General features: G+C 40.8%; 1 protein-coding gene across 1 annotated transcript; it reads left to right on the plus strand.

The window, feature by feature from the left end:
• Positions 1-168: 168 nt before the first annotated feature.
• Positions 169-5,480, plus strand: CBLN4 (cerebellin 4 precursor; the record flags this gene model as incomplete). Its single annotated transcript, XM_082007030.1, has 3 exons — positions 169-767; positions 2,362-2,478; positions 5,283-5,480. Exons 1-3 carry the CDS (start codon positions 492-494, stop codon positions 5,478-5,480), a joined length of 591 nt encoding a protein of 196 aa, XP_081863156.1. The 5' UTR covers positions 169-491.
• Between the last annotated feature and the right edge of the window lie 18,808 nt (positions 5,481-24,288).

The raw sequence follows: 24,288 nt of genomic DNA on the forward strand, positions 1-24,288 counted from the left end.
TCGCTCCTCTCCTCTCTCTCATCAATAATTCACCTGAGGGCTTTCCCCCGCCCCACACTCTCTTTTTTGATGTGGAGAGCGGGGGAAAAAGGGGGCACCGGAAAGTGTTTATTTTGTTCGGCAGCTTTTTGCGGCGCGTTTTGAAGCGCTCGCGACAGGACCCGGGGAAAGAAAGAAAGAAAGAAAAAAAACCCAGGCACAAAGTGGTGGCGGGGGGGAGGAGGAGGAGAAGAGACGAAGGAGAGAAAAAAGAGACGGAGGGAAGAAGCCGGAGGAAAGAAGACTTCCAGCGCGGCGTTGCCGGGAGGTGTGTGTGTGCGGGTGTGCGTGTGCGGGTGTGTGGTGTGTGTGTGTGCGGGTGTGTGTGTGCGCGCGGGGGAGCGGCTGCCGCGGCTGCCGGCGGTGCCTCCCGCTGGTGCGCGGCGCGGTGGCCGGAGCGGGGCGCGGAGCTGGGCGCGGAGCGGCGGCGCGGGCGGCCGCGGGTGCCGACCATGGGCTGGCGGCTGCTGCCCGCCGTCCTGCTGGCCCTGGCGCTGGGCGGCCCCGCGGCGCGGGCGCAGAACGACACGGAGCCGATCGTCCTGGAGGGCAAGTGCCTGGTGGTCTGCGACTCCAACCCGGCCACCGACGCCAAGGGCTCGTCCTCCTCCCCGCTGGGCATCTCCGTGCGGGCGGCCAACTCCAAGGTCGCCTTCTCGGCCGTGAGGAGCACCAACCACGAGCCCTCCGAGATGAGCAACAAGACGCGCATCATCTACTTCGACCAGGTGGGCGGCGGGTAGCGGGGCCGGGGGGGGGGCCCCGCGGGGCCGGGGATCAACAGGTGCCGCCGCCCGCTCGCCCCGCCGGGCCCCCGCGCCCCTTTCCTGCGTTCCGGCAAAAAGTTGGGGTGCGGGGGGGGGGGCTGCCTGCGGGGAGTCCCCGCACCCCAGCGCTGGAGGCTCGGGGCGGGGGCCGGGGCCAGCCGCCCCCGCGGAGGGGATGTCACGCCCCGCAGTAGTTTCCCGCTTTCGCCCCCGGGGATGGGGCGGACGGCGGGGGAGGGCGGAGCGGGGCAGCCGCCGTCGGGGGACCCCGGGGACCGTGCGGGGCCGGCCGCTCCGCGCAGTCCTCCCGGGCCGCAGGCTCCGGCCCCGGCAGTCTCGGCGGCCGCGGGTCCAGGCAAGTCGTGCGGGTGAGCGGGGCCCGCGGGCGCGGGCGGCAGCCGGGGCCGGGCGAGCACCCCGAGGCAGCGCTCGCCGAGCGCCGGGCGAGGCCGCGGCCCGGCGGGCTGGGCTTTAGGGGTTCTCGCGTACGAGAAGCCTGCGTAGGTTTTAGACGGCTTGTGCAGCCTTTGAGAGGGGAAAGAAGAAGGAATTCTAAGGAAATGCCGTTTAACTTTTCTGTAACAATCCCAGGTCCATAGTGCGGCCCCCCTCCTCTCAGCCGCTACGACCGCCGTACAGATGCCAGCACACGTCTCATACACCGGCTCCCGTCCTGGGGCAAGCCCCACGTAATTGAGACTGATGGTTATTTTGCTTCCTCTACCGTATCGTAGTGAACAGTAAATTGGCGTGACAACTGAAGCCAGATATGGCACGTAGCTTAACGCTAGTAGGGTACGAAGTCAGCTTCGCGGTCGTTCCTAGTGGCTTCCTAAGGCTGTGTCTGGCATAAGGGCGCCTGAAAACACCCGTTAAAAATAAAGCATAGCTAAGTGGAAAGAAAAAAAGAATTAGTCATTAAAGAAGGTATTTAGCATGTGGACGATGCACTCAAATTTAATATGTTCCCCTCTGCTACCTGTCTCTGTTTAATCAAACCCAAATTATGATTAGTGCTCACAAAAACGACTAAAGCAGCAAAGGCTCACAGCCAGTCCTGGCTCAGATATGCCAGGTATTTCAGTAACTCAGTCTGACTACAAACCGGTGGATGAATTGTATCATTCACGTACATCCCTCCTCGCAGCTTGAGACTTTCAGGAAGTCGGTGTTGACTTGACCATGGCTTTTCAGCCAAAAAGCAGTATTCCACTCCTGGAATTAGTGTTTTGATGTAATTTTTGGGGAATGAGGAACAAAAATGCCTTTTCCTAATCTCCTCTAAACATGTATAGAAGAAAGGTCTTGAAGGTATGATATAGTAGCAAAGTAAGAAATATTTTCTACCCTAGTCGATTTATGGTAAAGTTGTACTAGAAATACAACTAAACATCCATTTTATGAGTAATATGCCAAATTAGTTGAGAGAACAATGAATAAAACAGCATAGATGCAGATTAAAAATGGGTGAATGTTTTCTAAAGTTAACAGTCTGTATTTTTTATTTAGCGCTGAATGACTGTACTAATTCCCATGCTATATTTTTTGTTTGTAGATCCTAGTAAATGTGGGCAATTTTTTCACGTTGGAGTCTGTCTTTGTAGCACCAAGAAAAGGAATTTACAGTTTCAGTTTTCATGTAATTAAAGTCTATCAGAGTCAAACAATTCAGGTACGTTGATCAAGTACGATTATAAAATCTTTTACTTAAATTGTTTATTTAGAATAGAATCTTGACTGAACACAAGAGTATTTAACACACTTTGAAGGGAAAATAGCTTAGTTGAAAGCAACCTGTGGTGTAGAGTTCCTAGCAGTAGCATGAATACATTTAAATTGAACAGCTGAAATAAGGCAGGATCCTCACCTCAGATAAATTGCCAGAGCTTCACTTCCATACCGTAAGAACTGAATGTCTGGGGTGATATCAAGTATTAAATAGAGTGAATCATCCAAGAGTAAAACAAAGCTCTAATTTTCACTTAATTAGTGAAAAATACTGTTGAAGAGTCCTATTTTGCTACAGGTTAAACTCACTGCCTTCAACACAGGAGTACTGGGGATACGTACCAGATTTGATTATTTTTGTAACATTTTGTGACCTGGCTGACAGCTCATGATGCCAGGTATCTGTTTATGACACCATTCTGCTGTGGACCAAAGTTAGTTAAGGTGATCTACTCGTTCTATACTACACTGAAATATTATACCTCTACAGGGATGTCTTCTAGGGAACCTTCATAGCAGTTTAAACTTTTTTTTTCACCATATAATGCATAAAAGATGTATCATATATGAAAAAAAAAGGAGTGATTCTGCACTTTCTTCTGTAGCATAATAGCAGCTGAACTACCCAATTAAATGTAAGTGTGCACTAGCTTAGAGGAAAAGCCTCTAAGTTCCTGAACATCCCCTCACTGAGCCAACAGTAAAATCCTTAAAGTACATTTCTTAATCTTCATGCCAGGTCATGCAACTTCTGTGACATACATACTGTTTGTCTAGATCTGGAATAACATCTGTGGCTTCCCTTGTTGCCATCCATGAGACCACTAGATTCACAGAAGTATTTGATGCTTTTCCCCTCATCTGCCTTGCTCGTGAATATGGTTTTCAGTGTACAAGGCTGAGATGAAATGGTTTTCTGCAGGACTGATCAGCCATTTCTTTGTGGCAGCGCTGGCTTTGGGTTGCTGGTAAAGCTCCTGAGAAAAGTGTAAATGGTAGAGATGTCAGAGAAAGCTGGTGCAAGACACATTCACATCCCTGGTGAGATTCACCTTCATTTTACAATGGCAAAATATGGTTCTATTCAGGTCAATGACAAAAATCTTAGATGAAGTTCTGACCTCATGAAAATCTCTATAATGAGCTTATAAGCTATTTAATATGCTCAAACTTTGTTCCTTTCACTCTCTTAAAAGCTGAAGGTGGAAATGACCTAGAACAACTTATGTCAGCCAGCTTCATTGTATTTAAGAGACATATTACCAAGAAAGATGTCAAGGCTTGGATTCTAGAAGCCCAGTGCAGATCTTGGTGTCTCACATACCAGGTACTCAAACCTGTGAGTTTGGGCCTTATAAAAGGGAATGTTACAACCAGCCACATGATCTGAAATCTTTCATAGATCAAGAGTTTCTGAAATGATGGAAGGATTTGGTTGGCTGCATTTTGGCCATTTAATGTGAGACCGTCTGAGGCAAACCTGGGATGTGCCTTCTGCTGTGATTAAAATAACTGTAAGATGATCTGCAGGGGAACCTGACCTAGAGAGATGATATGAAAGGAATGAGATAAACCAAAACAAAGCAATGAGTAAACTCTTGATGCCCTTTTTTTCCATGTGTGATTACTAGCAGGGAGCCATTGCAGTGGAGCAAACCAGCTTGAGTCTCAGCCACAGGCAGACTTAAACACCACTAAATCACCTGAAGGCTTCCTACATCAGTGATATTAGTATGCCCCTGGAACATCTGTTAGTGCCATTAAATATCATTAAACTGAAATTGGTTCCCTGAGGACATCTGATTAAGTGGATTTCCCAGATAGGTGAATCCCAAATCAGGGCCAGATTCTGCTGCCCTGACTTATGCTGAGCACTAATTTATTCCATGGCGACTGCCATTAAAATTAATGGAAGCATATGCAAGGCCAGCATACTCGCTATGAATAAGCATTTCATAGCTTGGCACTCTGTGACTGCGTTACAGCTGTTTAAAAAGAAAAAGAAGAAGAAAGCTAATAGTTTGCCATTGGGGAAATGAAAAATGCCTGGATCTGTCCATTCTCCCAGCCCCTGCCCATCTTTATTTACAGAGTGTCTTGTGTGATGTTGCTTTCAGAGCAGAGCCGTGCTGACTTTCAGAAGCGTTTTACAGAAAAATGGGTTCAGTACCAAAACACGGTGCAGAGGTTCCTAAAGCTAAAGGTTCGTTCCGGACTTTAAAACTAAGCAGCTGTCGGTAACGGAAGGGACATATACCTTGCCCCCAATGAAGTATAAGCTCCTGGCCTGCTGCAGTACCTTTGGCACCTCATTAGGTGCCTATATTGCATCTCTGGGTGCCTAAGTTTCTTGAAAATGTCGTCTTTGCTACTGCGTGTCTAAATAACCCGTGAGGTAGGCAAAACGAAACCAGCTGAGGTAATAGTTCACAGTTCTATATTACCAGAGAGTTACAACAATTAATATGCCCAAGGAACAGATGAAAGCAGCCTTTCACACCGACCGAGCCCGGCCCGTGGCGCTCAGTGGGCAGCGTCCCACCGACTTCACTCGGCTGCAAGTCGAGCCCATGAAACACGAATGTGCTTGTACGCTCCAAATAAATGTAATTACTAGTTTAAAACAAACAAACAAAAAGCGGTGAAGATTGGGACCTTAGCAGACCTCTTACGCTGTAATTAATATTCAGTGATAGTTCTGGATGTTTTTCTGTTAATTAGAGCTTTTCAGTGTTTTTTCTCTTGTAGGTTAATTTGATGCTAAATGGAAAGCCAGTCATTTCTGCTTTTGCTGGGGACAAAGATGTCACACGTGAAGCTGCCACTAATGGAGTCCTGCTCTATCTAGACAAGGAGGATAAGGTTTACCTGAAATTGGAGAAAGGTAATCTGGTCGGTGGATGGCAGTATTCTACGTTTTCTGGCTTTCTGGTATTTCCTCTGTAAAGTCAGTTTTCCTGTGACATTCATCCAGGTGTGGACTCATCATTGCCTCTGTTACATGAAGATCATTTTATCATCATGGGATTGGTGTTTCTTTATTGGTTTTTCATGGGTGAATATGGATTCTTTTTATGGATTTTGGCCCCATCTGAACTACTCAGAAGTTTCACAGAATTTTCTGTGTTTAAGTACAATATATTTGGATTGAGACTAAAGCAGACAATAAATATCTATGCTTAATGTTACAGTCTAAAGCTGCCTGCAAGATTTGTTCAGATTTCATTTACTGGACTTATTGGATTCATGGGAGAAGTGGATTTTCTTTAATTATGAAAAGACTGGCAACCAGGTCTATAATTTAGGAAAGTTTGAGTTCAGACTTCAATCAAGAGTTAGTGTGTTGCTGCCAAAGAACTGTATATTGATATATTGGTCATACATGTTTTTGTCATTAGGATTTAACTGACATGATCTGTTCCATTGTCTTGAGAAAGGTAATTATTATTGATAAGTGGTTGACTTTAATTCTCCTCTACTTGTAGTGTGTTGGGTGGTTCACCCATGTATTTATGCTCTGTCACTGGTCACAATCAAGTCTAGCTTGCATAAAGCTAAGAGTTAATGGTTGTATTTTAGTTGGATATGTAAGGTATTCCTCTTTTCCACGTGCTGTTTTCTAAAAGGAAGAGCAGACCATAACCATCAAGAAAAATATTCTTACCAGGGTTAAAGGTGATCATTCAGGCACAACTTTGCAAAACTGCTTTGCCCTGCAGGAAATCACACACTTGTTCTTCAATTTTAATTAACACAATTGATAATAACTGCTTTATTAAAAACCTAAGGGATTCCTTCCTTAGACACAACCACTTTATTAGCTGGAGATGAGATCCCCTTGTTTGTAATTATGTCTATTTTTCAAACCTTCTGTTGTGTTAAAGGTATCATCTGGTTTTGCCTTAACTCCACAACTGTATATAATTTTAGATCATATGTTTAACAAATACTAAATCCAAATAGCCGGTACCTAACTTGGTGCAATATCTTTTTGGCTTTTTGTACAGGTCATATGAATTCATAAACTTATTTATTATATCATTGTTACATAATAAAGATTAATATATGTTAGCTGAATTTTTGACCTTTGGATTTTGGAAGTCACTTCATGGTATTTTTTATTGGATATTATTATATGCAAAATGTAAGCTTTTGGGATTCACAGAGGCTGTCCTGGGAGGCAGGCAAACTGTCATAGTTTAGTCTGGCAGAATCCTAGAGGTAACCAGAATAATCTAGAAATAACCTATGCATTTTATTTAAAAAACATTTAGGCAGAAATCTTGGCTTCACTGAAGTTAGTGTTAAGAATCACATTGATTCCAAAGGATTTTGAATGAGACCTGCGCTTTAGGTTTTGCCATCAGTATTAAACTCCAGTGCAATCAAATTGAATATCAATTAAAAATGATTTTCACATGAACTGCTAATGAAACCTCCATCCCTCATGCCTGAAATATACACTGAGTTTGATGGATATTTGTGCCTTGCGACATCATGAAGGATACAATTCTAAATTAAAAAAATTGAGAAAAATTCTGGATGGAAGAATAGCCACCAGTCTGGGACCTTCTCTAAAAGCCATCTTAGGCTTGGATTTGCTGTTTTAGGTAACCTGTTTCTAATTTCTTCACTTGTTAGCCAAGTGCAATGTGTCGTATCGCACTAACTGCTGTACATGGGTATTTCACTGATTTAAAGTCTAATGCATGGCTGGTTGATGCTCCTGATAAAAATGTCCGGGAATCAGTGGCACAGAATTGTGCCCAAATTCCTTATTTTTCTGGACCCAGGATTTTTGGGGGAATTTCAGGAAGATAGGTGGGTACATTTGCACCCCTATGGGATAAGTCAGATGAGGAGGTAAATTGTTAGACACAGTATTCTTTCTGTACAGAACACTGCAGTTTGGGAGGAAGTGGAGAGACACGGCAATAAGGCGAATGGTTTATATTGCTGAAAAATATAAAAAAGTTTTCCATTATGACTAATGAAAATGTGTCACCACTGTACCCCAAAAAAGTGTGTATATATATGTATGTATATCTAAAGTACCCTGGGATTGCAGCACATAATATGCATGATATTATAAAAAGGTTATTTGTCATAAGAGTTTATTTCGGAGAGGAACAGAAGTATTTTGTATAAAATTGGTAAAATCTGAAAGCTCACCTTACCCATTGATATCTATATAATGTAATGGAAATGTTGTTCCTACAGACAGATGAAAAATGGCATTAAAGGTGTCAGTAAACTTTTCAGAATGATCAAATGTATCTAATTTCTTTAGTTTGTAAACATAGGATCTTTAAAAGCTGCCTTTAGCATTCAGCAATAATACTGAACTATCTTAATATACTGTTGATTTCCCTTTGGCAAAACATTTCTGATTGCTTCAGAGTCATTAACAGTTATTTAAACTTTAACTAGAGGGTCTAGGAAGTTACTCAATTAAGGAGATACGTTCTAATGGAAATGTCCTAAATTTTTCTCCTCAGCCTCTAAAAATCAGAATTACTAACTAATTATTTTGCTAGTTAAAGGAAAAAGAAGTTTCAGAGGTGTCACTGTAGAGCAGTTTGTGTTATCGCCACACAACGCTGAGCACCGACTCCACGCAGAGGTGGCCTCTGGAGATGGGCAACTGCACACCCGCGCTCTTAGCTCACGTTTGAACATTTTAATAATAACAAACTATGGTTTTTATAGACTACAATTTGAGCTGCTTCCCAGATCATTTTCATTGTATTGTTCCATGCTTCAGTTATGTCAGTAGGAGTTTTTCCCAGAAGAGGTGTTCCGAGTAGGTAAGCTAGCCTAGATGGAGCTGGGACTGGAAACTCCCATTTTTCTTCTCTCGCTTTCCTCATTCCTCTTCCTTCTGTCTTCCTGTGTTACTGCTACAGTAGTTTTCTTGTTCAGAAGCTGCAGCTCAGGAGACACTTCAAATTTCAAAGGGTATTTAAGATTAGAGGTTTGATTTATTTTAAAGAACTTAAAACTCCATTGAGCTGCACTGTAAAGGTTAGAGCCGAATTTCTGATCCTGTTGAATTGGATGACACTCGTCTTACTGATTTTGGCGAGGGCAGAATTTCCCACTCTGTGTGTATCCCTGCTACAGAACATGCTGAGGATCTATACCCACATCCTTCAACATAAACCCACTTCGCAGTCCACTCTGTAGCTTACAAAGGTTGATTGTGCAAGAAAGCTTTCTGGCCATGTGTGGTAAAGATAAGACAAAAAGTTCCTTTTTGAGAATAATGTATATATTGTTATTATCAGTTATCCGTCGCAAAGGAGATCAGTATTTTCACCGTTTAATCTGTATTTTATTTACATTTATATTTTATTCACATTTATATTTTATTCATATTTTATTATAAAACTAAGAAAAAAAAAAAGAACCATATCGTCCTCCTCAGATGAGGTAAATGTTTTCGGTAGAGCCAGGAATCCCCTGGTCTCCTAGACTCATCCTGTGTAGAAAGCTGCTTTGTTCTGTTAATTCCTATTTGCAACGAAGAGCTTAGGCTATATGTGCCAAATGACTGCGGAGCCAAAAAAGATACCGTTCAAAAAAGCCTGGGTAACAACGGAGGTGTTTTTGGAAAAGGCACTGAGGTAGCTTTGAAAATTTCACAAACGGTTTTGTCTTTACATAAAAAGGAAACACTAACTTTGAAGCACAGAGAAGGAAAACATAACCTTTCTTTTTTTTCAAGCAACATTTTGTATTTGTTTTATTTTATGTCATTTTCAAATAGTATCCAAACATTTTCTAAGTGTTAATTAAATTACTTTTGCCAGGTCATGGCAGAGTAAATATTGCAACCTCAGTGTTACTACTGCGAAAATGGAGGCAGGGTTTGGGAACTGACCTGTGCCATAGCCGGAGTGCCAATGCATCCACGACGGCTGCTTGGTCTTGTTCCGTTTGCTGAATTGCTCCTTTTTCTGATACAAGGCATTTTTTAAAAACAAAGGATGTTTTTGGCGTGAATGGGATATTGCAATATTTCCTCTTCCATATTACTTAGATAGCTATTTCTAGAAAGATGAACGCAGTGAAACAGGACAGTGTTAAATGCCCTAAGAAACTCACAACTAGCTATCGACGCTGGTTTTGGTGGTTTTGTTTTTTTTTTTTTCCCCAAGCCCCCAAAGGAACACATCTGCAGTAGGTATAGTATTTTTACAAGGAGGTTTTACGATAGAGAAGATAAATGCAAGAAGCAGTATGTCATAATCACAACAAGGAAGCTGAACCATTAACATGAAATATGGGCTGAAGCGGAGCAGCAGATATATGTTTTCCTCCTTTTATAAGGGTTTCTGAGTTGGTAACACGTTTTACCTTAGCAATTCATTACGGTTGCCTTTCATATTGTAAGAGCTCTTTATAATATTCAAACTCTTTGTCTTCTAAAGACAATGTTAACCAGATGACTCAATGTAAATAAATGAAGATCCTCAGAGACAGAATTTATTGGCTGGCACATGCCACAACAACATATTTTTTGTACTATTGCTGTCCAGACAGAAAAGGCTCCTTTGAGAAAAGACATTGCCTTAGCCACTGAGCTAAAGTTATTTATCTGTTGCTGGTTAGGAATGGAGCGGGGGGTAAAACCTGCCCTACCCTAGAGCACTAGGGGGAATGCATGCAAAGAATAATGATAAAATCAGTCACCGTTATATAAGAGATGATGAGAATAATGGAAATGTGGCTTGAATAGTCTGTTTAGTGAAAGCTGTGATCTAAGGCGTTTGATGGAAGCAATCACTATTTTAATCTTCACAGTTTGGGGGAAGGGAAAAAGCCAGTTGCATCATTTTTAACAGGTTCTTTTTTTCTTTTTTTTTTTCTTTTTTTTTTTTTTTCTTTTTTCCTTCTGCCTTGTGGTTCAGCTTAGCTGCAGAAAAAAATGTGATCAGAAATGATCTAAAGCTAATTTCTTAAGAGGGAGGGGAGAGGTTTTTTAGTTTTTTTTTGCTAGTCTGATGTGGGGGGGGAAAAGAGCGGAGCTGATTTCCACGCAACTTGACTTAACCTAAATGCATTCTTGACCTATCATCCAGTTCAGTGAATTGCCTAAATATGTTCTGCTTATACGCGTAATACTTTTCTACAGTGCATGATACTGACCCATCCTGTTAAGGCCACCGTATTGTAATCTGATGGCTTTTAATCCTGCTGGAGGAAACTAGATGTGAAAGTGTAGTGCAGAGCACTGGAGATCGGCAAATAAAACAGCTTTATCTGTCCTTAACGCGTGTGCCTGGATTTACTCTTACAAAGCACGTCTGTCATCCCTGGTGCATTTTGGTGCAAAGAGTAAATGTGAGTATGAACACTGACACACTCGAAAACAAGCTGAGAGTATGGAGATTTCTGAATTACTGCTGACACAGGGGAAGATTGTACTCTCATCTCGTTGTGAGGACATTTAAATGCACTGGATGGTCCTAACGCTGAAAGGAAGCAGATCTCCGTGGCACCTGGGCAGAGTGACCAAAGCTCTGTGGAGAGGACAAGACCTGCCCGCAGATGGAGGGTCTGTATTGACCCAAGTGTTCAGAGCCGCTGTAGAAGTCTGAGAGCAGTGTTATGAGAGTCAGGCATGCTGTTAGGTGTCCTGGAGTTCTACTCAATTGAAAAATCAATGTTTGGGGTTTTATTTTATCTCTTTCTTTGCAAATGAAGGTCTATTTACAGGGAACATATGGGATTCTCAAACAAAGGTAGTCTTTAAAATTAACGATGTCTGAAAAGAAATTTAAGAAAAAGTTCTTCTAAGTATATAGCAAGCCTAAATTTCTCTTAAGTTGAAGGCATGCAATTAAGTAGGAAAGGAAATTAAAATAAAGATACATCTGTGCTCTACTACACAACTAAACATAAAGGAGCGAAATTGCTTCTGGCGTCCATCCCATGTAGCCACAAAACAGCTCAGAAGCTCAGCACAACAGCAGAAAGCTCATTATGCTGGCTGTTCCCGCTGTGCTGTAGTAGAAACAGCCACTGGGCAGCCTCACCTGGCGGTGGAGATGTGGCTTCTGCTAATGAGATGTGTTTCCACGAGAGGAAGGTTAGCGCTGGCGTCGGAGCATTTTCCTGGAACAACAGGGCTCGATGTGGCTCCTCCAGAGCCTCTCGAGCACCCTGGCACACCTGACCAGCCTTTGCAATGCTCCGACCTACCGCAGGTTGCAAAATTTTACTTGAAACAATTCCCTGCCAGGAAGCACCATTTTAATTCAATTACTGTTTGGAAAAAGCAGACGTGTTAGCATAAATTATTTTTTTTTTTTTCCCCAAATAAAATGAGAGAATTGTTTTGGATCAAAAAGCTTCTGTATTTAATTTTAAACTCACTCTTTACTTGAAAGATTACATTGGTTCAAATAGAAAAGGGAAAGAATTAAAACTGAAATAAAGCATTTGAACTTTTGAAATAAATATTTGAAAATAAAACATTCAGTCTGCACTAAAATGACTTTTGTTACCAGAATTCCATTTGGGTAAAAATTATACAATTTTGGAAGTTCATTCATATTTTTTGGATCACTGTATTTCCAAATCTCTCTCCTTTATTTTTTAACAGAAAGCAGAGGTTTTCCCTTTACTTTCATGCTATTAATTGATTTTCTAAAGCATACAAAACTGTCTGTTGAAAGGCCTGCATGAAGATTTCATAAACTATGGGTTTTTTTTATTGCAGAATGTATCTTTAATGTCATGGGGAACACTGTTTTCATCTTCAGGGATGATCAAACACTGCAGATTTCCTCCGTTGAGAAAACCTGAATCATGCTAAGCACACCTGGCTTCAGGATTTCACTAGAGGCTTATATTAGTACTCGAGTTCAGTGAAATTTTCATGAAGACCATCGACACTTTAGGGTAGGTAGAAGGGGTCCAGCTTTCACACAAAAGATGCTTTTCTTTGTGCCTACAACCTGACTCCACCTTCACCCTCAGCTACCACTTCCTAATATGATGTTGGTGGCCAGTCTATTTTATTGGTTTATTTAAGCTTTTTCATAAAAAAAAAAAAGGTCATCTTGTCAGATGCTCAGAACTGGCCAAGAAGCGTAATCAGTCCCTGCAAAGCTTAGGGAGAGGGACATTTGTCCTTTCACCCTTTGCATGCCAGGCACCATACTCCCCGCATTCCTCTCCTCTCTGTGGACTTGTGGCCAACCAGAAATATATTGATATTGAAGTCAATATAAACATTGAATTATTGATAAACATGTTGTCTTAGTTCAACAGTCATTGGTACAGGTGTTAGCTCAGTTAACCAACCACTACACAATTTGGTCCTGTTGGGCAATTTTTTTTTTTCTTTTTTCTTTTTTTAGTAAGGTAAGAAAGACAACCGGAAGCCTCTATGGGCACAGTAACCAACTGCCTGAGAAGGCATTCAATAGCAAAGGCTTGGCAACTGCAAAAAGTCATACAGAGCAGCTGTAGTCATCAGTGTACAGGTGGAACTACCCAATGCGATGCAGATTTACAGCTAGAAAGGCGTAAGATAACCTGACGTACATGTAACCTCATGGACACCTCATTTCTCATTTTTTGGGGAGGAATAAGCTCTGGTTCATTTCTAGAAAGCAAAACTGTGATACAAATAATGAAAAGACTTGAAGAATGAATACCTAAACCACAGGAATATCAAGGCAGTCACTGCTGTATAAGAGAAATGAATTCTGCAGTGGCATCATGTGTTTTAGTTTTTGTGGACTGTTTAAATGGATTCCTACAAAAATAATAAAGGCTTCTGAAGAAGATAACTCCAAGACCATCTATCTTAGTTGTCTTGAAGTCAATACAGGTTAAGTAAGATAGTCTAGGTTTAGTCTGTTGCAAACAGTGATTCACTGGGCATGATTCAGCTGTCATGTACTTTTTGTACAGGAATTACTTAACTGAAGGAGTATGGAAGATACTTTTCTTCAGGTCTCCAAGAGACAGCTGAGGGCATATAACTTTGATCAAATAACAATGTTAGAAACAGAAAATATGTCGAGTTTAAAATTCTGACTTGCAGGCTGCAATCCAAGTTCCCAATTTATGTAAGTTGTATTGAATATTATGCACATACATCTGGTGGAAAAGGCTGCGAGGCTTTTTGTGCTTGTCATTGTCAGTTCTGGCTAAGACATAGAGTTGGCTTAAATGGGGTTTCCAGCAACGATGGCACGCAAGACAAGATAACAATTGTGAGCATTTCTAAACTCTGATGATTTGTCAGAAACTCACCCTGGGATGAGAGGTTTTACTGAGCACATAGTCTAAGGGCTGCAAGATGAAAGAGTGCTCAGTAGAGCTGGACAAAATGTAGCAAGTACATTTTATGGAAAAAAATTGATGGCTTGCAATGTTGTTTTCCTTTACATGTAGGAAAGAAGCCCCAATGTGCAACAGCACCTGCAAAATTTGCAAAAATAACATTCAAAAAGCCTTTTAAAAAACACCTCTGCCTCTCGGAACATCATGATATTGCCTAAAGTTAGGGCCACCCAACTGATATATGGAAGAGTCAGGACAAAGTTTCTGCTTTTCCCTGAGTTTGTGTCTTCCAGACCTCAAATGTATCCCTAAAGCCACTAGGTTTTGTGGTGGTAGGTAACAAGGGGAAAATATTCAGAGAAGTAACGTCCATCGAGATCAGCAGGGCATTCACCCCAGCGTGATATGAAATAAAGTTAACGGCCTTTCCTGGTGCTCGTCTCGCCTACTAGAGCATACGCCTAAGCTGGAGGTTTCTGCTGAAGGCAAGAAAGCTGGCTGCCTTCCTCTGTTATGGATGATTGTCAACAGAAACGTCCTCATCACATACACTGTTAGTGACAATGGGAACATATTGTAAATAAATCAGTAACTGTTTAAGCACTGTAGAGTCGTGCAACTTCAGGGACAAGCTAGGATGCCTATAAGCTTAGTCATTTTCTCTATAGTAAATCTGAGTTTAAGGTGTTCAAAAGGCATTGTTAGATTTTTTCTGTTTTCTTCTGGAAAAGCTCAGCTAAGGAATTTGGTTTTCATGATGCCCCTTAGGGTTCCCACAAAGTAATAAGTCAGCATCATTTTCTAGCTGCAGTTGATAACATTTATTGCTAATTCTTTAAACCCTTCTTTAAAAGAAAACAAGTCTGCAACCTGCATTGCACCCACAGGAATAATCTGTCTTTTCCTCAGTTTGGTAATTCAATTGTGACTTGTAAACTTGTGCAGTTGTAGCAAAAAAAGTATACAGTCAACTCTAATCTATCTTGAGGAAAGTAAAAAGTGCTTACCACTACTGGTGTAGTAAATCCTGGCTGCTTTATTAAATACATGTAGAATTTCACTCAGAAACCTTAAGGAAGAAGAGTTTTAGAATATCTGAACAATTTAGCACATTTTGACGCTGAATAAAGATTGATTCAATTTTGGAGTAAGATTTAAACTGATGGCATACCAAATCCAACTTAAATTAACTTGAAAAGTACAGGCATTATTTATGTCTTCTGAATTGTGAAAGGCAAACTGGTCTACTGGAGAAATTCTTGAGTATCATAATCATTCTTGTACTGGAAAAATTAAGACTCTAGAAAGACCCCATAGCTATTTATAATTGCAAGTCAGTTCTCGAATAGTCTTTACATAATTGTTACACACATAAGCAGGACAAGATCCAGCAGAACGTTAAGCACACGTATACTGCTAAAAGCTGAAGCGATTTCACAGATTTTGATTATACCTGCTTGCATGTCTAAAGTTATGCGTCTGCTGAATTCTTTGTTGCACCAACAGAAGAGACTTTACAAGGGTAGGTAATGCTTTAAAAAAAGTAATTTGACATGCAATCAACCAACCAAATTTCTCTTGCTGCGCTAAACTAAGGATGTTGCACAAAGATGAAGTCTCCTCCCCTCTTTCAAGAGACTCTGACCGAGCTGTAATAGTGTGGGTGGATTTAGGTATCAGACCCCGCCTTCAGAGAAGGACAAAGTCAAGATGACTTACATTAGTATTCATAAAAAATCCACTGTCTTCTAACAAAGGAAGGGCTATGACAAGATAATAAATATTAAAACCACCCCCCCTTTAGCCCAGGTGGGGTTATGGGAACAGATGTTGCTTTAGCTGCTACGCTACAGCCACCCACCTCCCAGTCCCACCTGGGCTGTCAGCTGGGAAGAGAAGAAATGCCCAGGATGGGACTCATGGCAGTTCCCTGCCCTTTTGCTGGGCTAAAGATAACGTCAGCTCTCCCAAAGTTGTTCTCACAGGGTAGCATTTCTTCCTCTTGAGCACCAAAGGACCTGATCGCCAGAAGCCACTATCCTCCAGTCAGCGTTGGTGAGCCCTCCCTCATTTAGGAGAACTCCTCATTGCCCACCCAGTGGGAAGATGGGCCCCACACAATTTCTCTTTGCTTTATCTTTAGGCCATTTAACTCTCTTTCAGTTTTCAAGGAGATTACAATGAGAATTTTTTCCAGATCACTCGGTCTCCTAGATGTACCGCACTTAGAGACTTTTCCCGGGATTCTCCAAAATCACTTTGGGTGCTCTTGAAAAGACCTGTTTCTACGTGGTCTAAGAACTGGGTTTGGTACCGGTGCATGTTCCTGCAGCAACAGGGTCCTCCCATTGGCCTGGGTAGGCAGAGAGCTGATGGGCTAACGGCTGCCACCCTGCTTTTCTCTGTGCAGTCCGTGACAAGAAAGTTTGCTCTGGCAAAGCATTGTGAAACGGGCCCCTACAAATGTATAAAAGCCAAACTATTTTCTTCAAAGAAAGAAAGGAAGGGTGAAAGCAAAGATTCAGAAAAATTTCCTACAAGCAGAATTTACTATTATTTCTTCCTTCATATTATTGCAAAAGAATGGAGAAGTTTTACAAAAGAGTTTTCCTATTCTTTGAATGAGTCATGGTAATAATATGACGTTTTATACAGTTTTCTCCTTCTGCGGAACCTCTTTTATATCAAAATAGTCTAACGCTGCAGAGCCGTCCTTGTCGCAGATGTAGAGAAAGAGAAACTGAGTCATAGAAAATTTATTTGCTTGGTTTGTCCCCAGTCACCAGGGAACAATTGTCAGAAAGGGACACAACTCAGGTTCCCAAAATCTTCCCTCCCAGCTCTAACCAATCCCTTTGTCTCTAGTAATTAGAACCATTTTAAGCAGTGATCTTCAACTGTGATTTCACATTGCTTGGTGTAAAGAAGGGAAATCTCAACTCTTACATCAAGAGTCACACAGTTCTACTGGTGCAAAAATGCAGTTAAGAGCTGAGTAGGGTCATGGCTTGGGAAAAAAAAAGGTATTTATATCACGTTGAGGTATGCTAGAAAACATCCGGAGAAACAGGAGCACAAAGTCTGTCTGGTCAGTTGAATCTGACCTCCTGCAAATTCACCAAGATGGCTTTTTAATATATTTTGTGGATGGAGCATGATCCAGGTGATGAAGCAGAGTATTGTCATCTACATACTGGCATTGACTGGACTATGCAAGAGTGGGAGTCTACAGTTCAATCCCTCCTGTATAGTCTAGTCCTGTATTTTATATAGAGACACACTAGATTTGATACATCTGAGTCATTATATAGGTTTTGGAAATCTATACTTGTTTATCGTCTCTAAGCATTTCACACATTTTTATTCCCCCAAATAACCGAGGTTATTGCCAGTGCAAAAGTACCAGCATGGAGTGGATTACAAAATATATTATCCTTTAATGTATTAAAGATGCTTTCTCAAAATTCATACAGGCATTGGGAATACACAGATTCCCTTTGGCATTCCATCTGATGTTGTCTACACAGATTGAGGTGAGTGGTTGGAATTTGTCTTTGAAATGGTTAGGAAGTGGCTTATTTATGTATTTATGCATGATGGTTTCTAGATGCTTATTCTTTAGCAACAGAGTCCCAGTTTAGACTTATAAATGTTAGTCTGGGTGAAGTTGTAATACTGCACAATACGACTATACTGCTAGGAACTGTTTTGTAAGCAAGATTAATTTATGTGGCAATGACCTGCCAGGTCACTGGCCTTGAGCACAGCACTGTGGTTAAAAATGTAGTTAAAATGGTACTTTAGAGACAATCGTGAATGGCTTTCAGTATTGGTCATATGACTGCATTTAATTTGCCTGCAACATGAGTTTTTGATGATAGGAGGCTGGATATCCTTGTTAGTTACATAAGTAAAAACCAGAACTAAGGACCTGAAATGAAACAGGATTAAATCATCTTAATTAATTTATGGCCAGACTCCAAATTCAATTCTCCATATCTGTAGGAGTTGTAATAAAACAATGCCTGTCCATTAAACATTGAGTAATGTGTTCAAAGGCAATGCAAAATGTCATACACTAACAATATATTTTTTTTCTCTTTGAAGTTGGAGAATTTTGGAATTGGTCACAGAGAAAGTGAGAACCAGACAGCACAGGGACATTTCTTTGCTCCCAGCTTTCTTCCCAGCCACTATTTTACAGAATTATGACAGAATTCAACAGAGCAGTTTAGCAAAGTTTTTCTTAGCTCTGTGCTCATTACTATGTTTCTGTAGGCTACAGAAATGCCTGTAAGCCACATAAATAAATTGATGCACTAAGTGAGGGTCAGAGCTCAATTGCTTAAAACCTGGTTCTACTTCAGTCCAAATCAGCTCACAGGTGATGGCTACAAAAGCCATCGGTGTGAGGGGAGCTGGAGAAGGGACAGTTCAAGCTGAGACCAGAGGGATATACTCAGACTCACCTTGGTTACTCAATTCGCAAGCCTTGGGGGATTTTTGGCTATAAAAGGAGTACAACGGACTGCTGAATCTGGGACTGGAAATAAAACAAACTGAAGTTAGACAATTGTGTTAGACAATTTCACTAAAGTACATGCATGAGGTGACAAGAACTTCTGCTACTGTCTTTTGGGGTTGTGGTGTGGGTTTTTTTTTTTTTAATATGGCCTCAAGCACACAAAAATAGGAAAACCTACGCTTTATTGCAGTGGTCTTCTAATACAATGTTCTCACCTGATATAGGAAACTCCCTCCAGAAAGTGGTACGTAGTATAGAGTGATGTGTGAAGAGAGTTCTAAGTTGCAGTCTTGAATTTCAGTTTTCGATGGATTAGGGAACTGAATTCAACACACAGAGTCCAAATTTACCCCTTCAATTTTAGTAAAAGTCATATTCAAACCCAAAATGGAGTTCTACAGAAATTGTAGGAAAAAATCATATATGTTTCATACTGGGACTTCAGCTTGATTCATTCTTTTTCCAGTTTCTGCATATCGCAAAGCTCTCAGAGTGGACTGGATGATTTACCTTGAAATATGTGGGATTTGTCAGCAACTATGTGTATTTATTTGAGACACTAGTATGGATGCCCATTTACACTGCCTTATGTATCCCTTGTGTTTGTTGTGAAGCAGCATCTTAAAGTCTGAGTGTGAACGCTTTGTTTAGGAGTAAAATAACCTTAGATGAATGTAGAGGAATTTCAGAGGAGTGTCTGCGAGGTTTATGCTGTCCCATACTTAAGGCACTTTTCACCTGAGCAAATGCATTAAACATTTTTAGTGCACTCCTAATTTATATACTTTCTATCTTCGGTTGAGTCTCTTAGACTGTTTCTTTGGGGGAAAAAAAAAAGCCATGAGCAAGCAGCAGCAATGCAACTGGACAGCTTAGCGTACTTTGCATCAACCAGTTGTGCTGAATGGTGTGGGGTGGTCAAGTGTGCAAAGCTGCAGGCTGAGCAAGTCCTACTCTAGGGAGCAGCAGCCGGGGGCAGAGCGCAAACAACCCGGTAGCTAGTGTGGCCAGTGAATGCTGTGACTGAATCGGGTGTTTGGCTCCTTTCCAGATCAACAGCCAGCTTGTTCATGATAGCTGTTGAACACTTTTAAATGCAAGATGTATTTGTAACTGCAGAGGCTGATTCACAAGAGTCTAAGTTGCTGATCTGTGAACTGGGCCAGCTCTGCTTATTTCCACTTTCCATTTGACATGGCTAAAATCGTCTTAACTGCTTTCATGAGATTGGCTAAAGCCTTTCATTTCCTGGGTCTGCAATTTCTCAGGAAGAGTGTGAGATACTTTCTGTTGAATTTGGATCTGAAACCTATATAGATTCAGCCTATTTCTAACCTGGAACTGAACTGTATTTACTTTCTCCAAGTCTAGATTTGATGACATTTCAGCATCACAGGTAGGATCTTTTCTTAATGAGAAGGACTGCAGAGTCTACACAACAGAAGTCAAATTAACAGACTTAAACACAAGGACACAGAGAATTGTCTTCTACTAAGGTGCTTCTGTTTAGTGTGATGGCGTGGTGATAAACAAAGTTGTTTGCCTTGTCCTTTTTGGATACTTCAGGCACTCAGTATGTGGCCACACCTTAGGAATGCCGCACTTCAAGGAACTCGGTTGATAATTCTTCATTCTCCAACACAAAGAAAGCACAGGAATAAAATTAGTACTGATGGTTAACAAAGATACATCAAGTCACTGATGAGCTCAGCATCCCCCTTGCATATTTCTGAGTGCTTTCATAAAGTTCTACTCACTGTTGTCTGCCAAGGTTTTCTGAATGTGTTGTGTATGCACAGATAATAACAGTCTTAAATAAATAGCAGATTACTGTGATAATTTTCAGCCTATTTGCTAAGTCCACACTCCTTCCGAGCTGCACACTGAAGAAAAGAGTGGGGCTAAAGAATAGGAGAAGGCTATGTAGAAGCGTGCTGTACAGGACAGGAAAGGGGTTATAGAAAATCCACTTCAACTAGGAATCCACCTTGCTGCCCTATTGCCATCAGCTCATTGCTCAGTGTCTTCAATGGCCAAAGTAAAATCACAGGTAAACACGTCGGTACCTGTTTGAGCTCAGTCAAGAGCCATAGCTACTACCACATGCGTGACAGTAAGTAACCGAGGCTAAGGCAGCTTATAAATGACTCCACTTACTTATGGGAATAGATATTTTCTTATTTGAAAGGGATTGGAAGTGCTATAAGGACCATGAACAGAGAGAGATCTCATGTGACGAGAGAAGTTGGTACTGATATAGTATTAGGAAAAGAATCTTACTGCTAATGGAAATCATAATGTTGCATCATAACCTGTGTGTAGTCTGGATGTAAACAGACCGATTACAGGTCAAAATAGAAGACTAAAAGTAGAAAAATAACATTTCAGGGTAAGCAGCTAAAACCCTTTATTAAGAACAGCTCAAGGTTGTAGGTAGTTTCTATAAAAACCTCTGGTGAAATTCAGATTGCTAGAAATCTGCAGCCCAGTGTCTGAAAAATACCAGCCAGTAAGAATCTGGAAATCTGAGTCCTTTGGAAGTCATTTGTTCAGTTAAATGCTTAAGTTCTCACCCGTCTTCTCCCTGCCCTCAGCAACGCCTATGAATTTAGCTGCGTAAGGTCTTTAGGATGCGAAGGATGTTCGAAGCCGCAGCCGGCCTCGGTTCGGGTGAAGTAAACCACGTCTCTGTCTTTCATGAAGCAGAGCAGCAGCAACATCTGGCAAAACAGACACCGGCATGTGTTATGCTGCAGCTTTTCACGTGGTGCTATCTCACCCTTCCGTAAGACGCAGAGAGAAGTTCGTTAACACGTAAACTCTCCCGTGAAAACCCGATGAGATCTCTTTTTGCCCCGCAGTGTTGTAAACTGGGCCGTAACCGAGTCCACCCACGCCGCTGCCTAATAACATTTAATTGCTTTGTAAGTCAGAAGCAAATTGTGTTGATTTAACTGTGTTATAAAAGAAGGCTTTGCTATTATTTCTTGCAAAGGGCAAAACCCTGGCTTGCTTTTTGGAGCATTTACTGTCTTTTTTAAATTTCAAGTTAATAGCTCTTCTGACAAATGTGAAAGAAATGTATTTATGACATTATCATTTCAGTTCTTACATACCTCAATCTTGGAATGTGTCACCACTTTTATTCAAGTGTTGGCTTTTGTTGTAAGTTTTACTTATTCTAGTTTTAATGAAAATTTTAAGAATGTAATGAAAATATAATCCTGACGCTTAATTATGGCATAAGCCTAGTAGAGTTTATGCATAACAAAAATGTCAGGGCCCGTATATTCTGCTAGAAGCCCTTACTTTTAAGCAATGCAATTAATTATACTTGAACATCCTGGAGGTTTATTGCTTCAGATAAAGCATTCAGAGCACCGTCTTCACTATTATTTCTAGAAGAAAAAAAATGTAAAATAAAGATAATTGAAGTATCTTTGACAGACAGGATTTTTTTTTAAGGAACCGTGTTGCTTTAATGAATAACCTCCTTAAATTTATGAGAAACTACTCTCCATATAAAATTTTGGTTTATGTCAGCCTAGGTCATAATTTTCTTTATTCTATGCGTTTAAATATACCATTGTACATTTACATTGGTGATCTGGATGCCAGTTTAATTATCTAATGTCAGCTTCTGTAAGACGGATAAAACTAATAAAACAGAAATTTGGCGCTAGGGTGGAACGATGCCACTAAAATTGAAAAATAGCCCTTTAGTTCTGTCAGCAATACTGGCACCGCTAAATTTCCTTCCAGTATAAAAGGCATTTGGTGTAAGTATTGCTGAATGGAAGCCCACGACCATATTATGAAGACATACAGAGCTAAATCTGAGGGTTGTGCCTTCAAGAATTGTACTAAGCTGGCTATTTTATTGTGGCTAGGATTTTGACATGAATTTGATTGACTGCTGTATGCATCTTCTGGAAGAGGAGAAAAAAATCCATTAAAATGCTACACTTAAATAAAAGCCCCCAGCGAATTGCTTGCCACAGAGAGCTGTTTGCATGAGAAAGAAGCAAGGACATAAGAAGCTTTTTCAAACTAGTGGCATACGTTTTCTTGACAAAATGTGTAATTCTCCGCTTCTCATTGTGCATTTTAGTCACCATGTGTAGCTATGAGAAACATAGTTTTTTTGATTTAAAAACAATGTATTTTTCCAACAGCCAGATTTAGTAATAGTTTCTTATGGAGCAGCTTTTATTTTGTTTAATCAATGATATTGATTTCCCTTTAAATATAAAGATTGCACAGTTCAACACTGGTTGCAACAACAGTATTTTAAAGATGGAGTGACTGCCTGGTGTGTTAAGGTCTCTTCTCAATGTATCACCCTTTGTTTAACAGTTTTGTTTAGAATGAATCTTCAAGAGTTACTGGCTTTTGATCCTTAATAGTGAAAGCTTTATTATACATTAAAACAAAGGTTTTATCGCTTTGCAAGGCCCCCTTTATAACATTCTGGATTGTTTTTTCTAATTAACTTTTATTTAAGTAAAATACCATTGTATAGGTTTAATTTCGTGTGCCTATCGGCAAGCCCTAATCTTCACCTCTTTACCCCAAGTTGCACTCATTGCCATGCTGGGCTCACGGGGTGTGCAAGCGCTTCTCAGAGTGATTAAGGGTTATGGAATCTGGCTCGTTACTACCTGTATAAATAACAGACACGGGGTTGAGGGAGTGTGGCTACCGCTGGGCCAGGCTGGACCAACTGCCGGGGCACCGGCACCCTCCTCCTGGGGGGGCAGCTCTGAGCCCCAGGCTGCCAAACTGGGGGTGCTGGGAGCAGGGGGTCGTGACCACGGGTGGAACACAAAATAACATTCTTAAAACAACTACTTCGAGACAAGAAATTCTGCTTTTGAGGCTTTTGTTCTCATCCCCTCTTTTCCTGGCTATTCAAAAGAAATATCTATTGCACTTGGTTGTGGGGTTTTTGGTGCGCTGGCTTGTTTATTTGTTTGTTTTTTTAAATAAAAGCTATGATCTGGAATTCCTGGGCTGGTTTGGAATTGCTTCTCCTATTCTTTTAAAATACCCCCTCTCTCCTTCTTTCTATTCTTGATGGAATTCTGAACAATTAAGGGTGTATGAACAATTAAGAACAATTAAAATCTCCTCCTTGTCTCACTTTTCTAAGTCTTTCCCATAGAAAATGTTGGAGGAAAGGGTCTAAAGCAAGTGAGCTCCAAAAAAATCCAAATCCATCCTCTTATTATCTGTTAAGTGTTTTCATTCAAAGTATTTAAAAATATTAATAACTAAGAATGCATTCTTAGCCAGCCCCAGTTCATCATCACTTTTCACCAAGTTTTTTCTGCAGTGAAAGACCAAAAAAAAAAAAAAAAGAAAAAGCTTTACACTCTCCTTGTTTCACTTTGTTACAACTTTCATTAAAACAATTTAACAAATGCTAGGTAGTGGTAGTGATGAGGGGAATCTGTTCCCCGAATAACTCCCATTTTCCTATTTAAGATATTGAAAGGACTCAAGTTTTTAATTCAAATTATTAGACTGGAATCCAGCTGAAGGAAGAATGCCTATTTCATTCTGGATTGAAACTTCTGAGAAACATTTAACGGAAAATTTCTGAATGGATTTTGAACACCAAAAAGAATTATAGGGAAAAGAAAGCGAAGCATTTGAACATCTACAGCACAACATACTGAAGTCTGATCTTTTTATCCCTTCTGTAAAGAAAGGCTGAGGTCTCCTGAGGCGTTTCTCAGGTTCTGCTGTTCGCTGCTGCTGTGTGCTGCTTTTACCTGAGTGCAGAAATCTGGTGAGGCTCATTCTTAAAAACATTAATATTTATTAAATGCAATTAATGCTTTTGCACACCGTTTACACCTAATAGAAAAGATCTGTAAGTTTGCCACAGTGGTGAAATGCATTTATTTACAGCACCCCAAA

The sequence above is a fragment of the Phaethon aethereus genome (assembly GCF_964289735.1).
Source record: "Phaethon aethereus genome assembly, chromosome: 16".
Taxonomy (NCBI): Eukaryota; Metazoa; Chordata; class Aves; order Phaethontiformes; family Phaethontidae; genus Phaethon; species Phaethon aethereus.